Here is a 5,000-nt window from a genome sequence, read left to right as displayed (position 1 = left end):
GGGGGGGGTAAAGCTTATGAGAGGGATTCACAAAGTCACGATGCGTGTCTGTGTGTGTAGATGGGGGGGGGGGGGAGTAAGGCTCATGGTTATGGCAGGCAGAGAGGGATTCAGACTGATATTGAGATCGTGGATTTTTGTTCGAAGCCCCTGTTTCGAAACTTATTCTAATTATTTTATGGCCATCTGTACCATCGTTTAAGAGGAAGGCTAGATCAGTAGCAACTCGACGAGGTCATGGCGTTTGTTTTGATGATTGTTCAATGAAAATATAACGATTAAAGCCATTATTTTCCATCCTTTTTGAACAACGAAGAAACCTATGATCGACCATGTTCACAAAGCATCCGATTTTTTTTGTGACGTCATCAGAATAAACCCTATGTGTTTTCCAAAAATAGAATCAGACGCCATGACACTTCCTAGAGTTGCTACTGATCCAGCCTTTCCCAGAGCGTGATGGGGATTCTTGTTCGAAGCTCCTGTGTTTCGAGACTTCGGTTCATTTCATTTCGAAGCAGATGTGCTGTCTCTTTTAAACTGATAGTTCTGTCTGTGACGTGACTGTGGTACTGTTACATGTCACTTTCCTTCCATTAATATTCGACAAGCTTTGGGAAACTTTCCTAGAATGCGAGGTACTTACACTTTATCCACCTTCTTCTTGAGTGGAGATCCTTTGGGGAAAATGATGCTCAGCATATAAGACTTCAAAAAGGCTTCTGACATCAGGTAGTTGGCGCACTTCCCTGTCTGTTGGGTTTAGAAGTTTGCCTGATTCAGATTTTTATTCCTTCTACATTGGTTTATCATTTTGTTATATGTGATATTCAAATAAGAAAAAAACGTGTATATATGCATATGAATACCTGATAGGGCGATTGAGCTAGTATAGGTCGTTGTATATATTAATTTTCCTTGACATGTTCACTTAGATATAATAATAACAGTAATGATAATAATAACCATGCAAAAAAGAGTAACGCATAATCCGCAAGATTTACATCCATGAACAAGTGTACCTTCCCGGCCGAAGCATAATACGATGTGCACTCTGTGCCTCTCTCTCTCTCTCTCTCTCTCTCTCTCTCTCTCTCTCTCTCTGTCTCTCTCTCTCTCTCTCTCTCTCTCTCTCTGTCCGTGTGTGTCTGTGCGTGTTGTGTGTGTGTGTGTGTGTGTGTGTGTGTGTGTCTGTGTGTGTGTGTTTGTGTGTGTGTGCGTGTGTTGTTTGTGTGTGTGTGTGTGTGTGTGCGTGTGTATGTGTGTCTGTGTGTGTCTGTGTGTGTTGTATGTGTGGATGTGTCTTGTGTCTGTGTGTGTTGTGTGTGTGTGAGTGATCCCACATTCGTGCTTATGTGTGCGAACGTACCAAGAACAACAATAAATGAAAAGATAAATATCAGAGTGGTAAAGGTCATGTCTAAATGATGTGTAAGTGATGGCAATGATGAAGAGTGAATTCAGGAATGGTAGTTGTGCCAAAAGAGAGGTACATCAGTGGAAATTTTTAGAAAAAAAAAAAAAAAAAAAAAATATATATATATATATATATATATATATATATATATATATATATATATATATATATATATATATATATATATATATATATATATATATATACAGAAAAAGGAGTCACACAGAAGGATGGATAATTAACGAAGCAGAAAGACATATAGAAAATGGAGAGACAATCTCTTCAAAAGTAGAAGAAATTTGTTTACTACTTGTCCTCTGTGAATCAATAATTCCCATGTGATATAGAGTTTTGAAAGAATATTCAATGTACTAGTTTTTCCCTCTTCCGAGATTCGACGGAGTAGTTTGAGAAACTGTTCGAAGGATTTTGCTTCCGGTGTGTGTGTGTGTGTGTGCGCGTTGTGTGTATGTGTCTATGTGTGTACGTGTGTGTGTGTGTGTGTGTGTATGTGTCTATGTGTGTGTGTGTATATATGTGTGTGTGTGTGTGTTTATTTACATCTATCATATATCTTTATATCAATCTATATATCCATAATCTCTATATATTTCCATACATGCGTACTTACACATACAAATATATTACTATCGTCTTCGTCGTCGATAAGTGCCGAACCAGACAGCCTCAAACCCAGGAGGAATATAGTGATACATGTGTAATCTGTGTTAATAGATTGCAATAGGAACGAACGTAGGGAAGGGCAGAAAACACGAATATGCGCCGAAGGTCTTTTCAAATTTTACTCCTCGAAGAAGCAAGTAGTAGTAGTAGCCTTCGGTGATATTCGTGTGTTTTCTTGCCCTTCCCTTCGTCGTTCCTGTTGCATAATGATACCTATGCATAAAATAATACGGCCACGATTGATGTTGATCCAAGGATTAGCCAAAGCTTCCAAATCTTTTCTAAGAAGCTGTTAATTATGCTCAAGCTGATGAGGATCCTCCAGCGACATCTGCTTCCTGTAGTTCGTCAGTGTCATTTTTTCTCACTTATTTGTCTGCCTCTTTTTTTTTTCTTTTTTTTTTTTGTCTGTTTCCCCTCTTTCGTCCAATCCTAATCCTCTACCTCGTTTACTTTAAGATGGTCTTTCCTTCTTGATTTTTATTCTGCGTTCAGAAGTCTTTGGTGTTGTGATAAAACTCAAGAGAAGAGTATTTCCTACATATTCTTTTTTTTTTAAATACTGTGTTTATTGATGATAGGCATTTCCATTTTTGGTAGGACTCCCCCACCAAGATTTTTAAAAATTTCTGTCCCGTTGGATCGTCATAATAGCCAATGGAGACAGGATGCGCCCATTCTATCAATCTGAAGGCGGGATATAGATAGACAGATAGAGAGATAGACAGACAGATAGATAGATAGACAGACAGATAAACAGACAGACAGATAGATAGATAGATAGATAAATAAACAGACGGATAGATAAATAGATAGACAGACAGATAGACAGACGGGCAGAAAGATAGATAGATTGACAGACAGACAGACAGACAGATAGATAGACAGATAGATAGACAGACGGATAGATAGATAGATAGACAGATAGATAGACAGACGGATAGACAGATAGATAGACAAACAGATAGACAGACAGGCAGAAAGATAGATCGACAGACAGATAGACAGACAGACAGATAGATAAACATAGACAGACAGATAGATAGACAGACAGACAGATAAATAGACAGATAGATAGACAGACAGATAGATAGATAGATAGATAGCAAAAATATTTTGTAAGTTCAGAGGGCCTTCGTATGAGTACATGATCGAAGTCGAAAACAACGATTATTTTTCTTCAGTGGAAAATGAGACCAGTCCTAAATATCACCTCAAAAACTACTTTCTCCATTTGCGCAATTCTTAGAAGTTGATTCATAAACACGAGAAGTCAAGAAGTCGAACAACAAGATAAACATTTCCTAACTACTTTATCTTCTTCAATCCAAAATTACGTAATTGAGCAAGTGCAGGAGGATCCCCCACTTGTCACCTTAAAATGACATCAATGCTACAATGACTACTACTGCTATTACTATTTTTGTTATTGATGATGATAATAATGAACGTAAAAAATGATAATGATAATGATAATGGTAATAATAATAATACTAATGATGATAATGCAACAGGAACAACGAAGGGGAGAACAAGAAAACACACGAATAACAAAAACAACAACAATAATGATAATAATAATGATAATAATAATAATAATAATAATAATAATAATAATAAACGATAAGAGAATAACAACAGGGACAGTAAATTTCATAATAGTAAAAATAACAATAAACAATAAAAATAAAATAACAACAATAATAATAAAAGACGAGACTCTCTCCCTCTCACACTCTCGCACACAGCAAGTGCCAAGACAAGTGCACGCCCCTCGCACCACCCGAACAGAACTACATAAGGTACAGTACCATGGCGACGTTGTACAGGACGGATTGCGGCGCGACCCACACCGGCAGATCGGTCTTGACCAGCTGTTCCAGGCTGTCAAAGGGCACCGTGACCTTGGGTAGGATGAGCATGGCCTTGAGGTTGGAGCGGTAGACGGAGGCCAGGATGAGGCAGACCAGGAGCCACAGGCCGCTGACGATCCTGACGGAGTCGCCGAAGGGCACTCGGCGCGCAGCTGGTGGAGAGAAAGGCGGCTGGGATGGAGGGAGGATGCGGGAGGGAGACACGGGGTGAGGTGGGGTGGGGGGGTTTGTGCTTTTTTTTTCTTTTTTTTTTTTTTGCGTGTTTGTGTGCGTTTTTTTTTTTTTTTTGCGTGTTTGTGTGTGTGTATTTTTATGTGTTTGTGCTTGTTGGGGTGGGTATTATTGGATACTTGTATGTGTTTGTGGGTGGGTGGGTGTATTGGCTGGATACTTGTATGTGTTTGTGGGTGGGTGGGTGTATTGGCTGGATACTTGTATGTGTTTGTGGGTGGGTGGGTGTATTGGCTGGCACAGTATGTGTTTTGGGGTGGTGGGTATTGGCTGGATACTTGTATGTGTTTGTGGGTGGGTGGGTGTATTGGCTGGGTACTTGTATGTGTTTGTGGGTGGGTGGGTGTATTGGCTGGGTACTTGTATGTGTTTGTGGGTGGGTGGGTGTATTGGCTGGATACTTGTATGTGTTTGTGGGTGGGTGGGTGTATTGGCTGGCACTTGTGGCTAGTGTTTGTGGGTGGGTGGGTGTATTGGCTGGGTACTTCTTGTATGTGTTTGTGGGTGGGTGGGCAGGTTGGTTGGCAATTTGTATGTGTTTGTGGTGGTGTAAGGTGTATTGGCTGGCAATGTATGTGTGTGTGGGTGGGTGGGTGTATTGGGCTGGCAATTTGGTGCGTGTTTGTGAGTGGGTGGTGACAATGGGCATTTGTATGTGTTTGTGGGGTGGTGGGTGTGATAAGTACTTGTATGTGTTTGTGGGTGGGTGGGTGTATTGGCTGGGTACTTGCATGTGTTTGTGGGTGGCATGTATTATTGGGTACTTGTATGTGTTTGTGGGTGGGTGGGTTTTT

At 40.2% G+C, this 5,000-nt stretch overlaps 1 protein-coding gene across 1 annotated transcript in view; it reads right to left on the bottom strand.

The window, feature by feature from the left end:
- LOC138862849 (glutamate receptor 4-like) overlaps positions 1 to 5,000 on the bottom strand; it is a 27,519-nt gene that overhangs the window by 2,322 nt on the left and 20,197 nt on the right. Inside the window, exons 2-3 of the mRNA XM_070126023.1 lie at positions 3,913 to 4,127; positions 647 to 753 (exon numbers count right to left, since the gene is read on the bottom strand). Of these exons, the coding sequence (XP_069982124.1) occupies positions 647 to 753; positions 3,913 to 4,127 (322 nt within the window). The remainder of the gene's footprint in view (positions 1 to 646; positions 754 to 3,912; positions 4,128 to 5,000) is intronic.

This window comes from Penaeus vannamei, chromosome 10 (genome assembly GCF_042767895.1).
Source record: "Penaeus vannamei isolate JL-2024 chromosome 10, ASM4276789v1, whole genome shotgun sequence".
In the NCBI taxonomy this organism is placed as follows: domain Eukaryota; kingdom Metazoa; phylum Arthropoda; class Malacostraca; order Decapoda; family Penaeidae; genus Penaeus; species Penaeus vannamei.
Note: the sequence above shows the minus strand (reverse complement) of the source record. Positions and strands in the feature narration are given on the sequence as shown.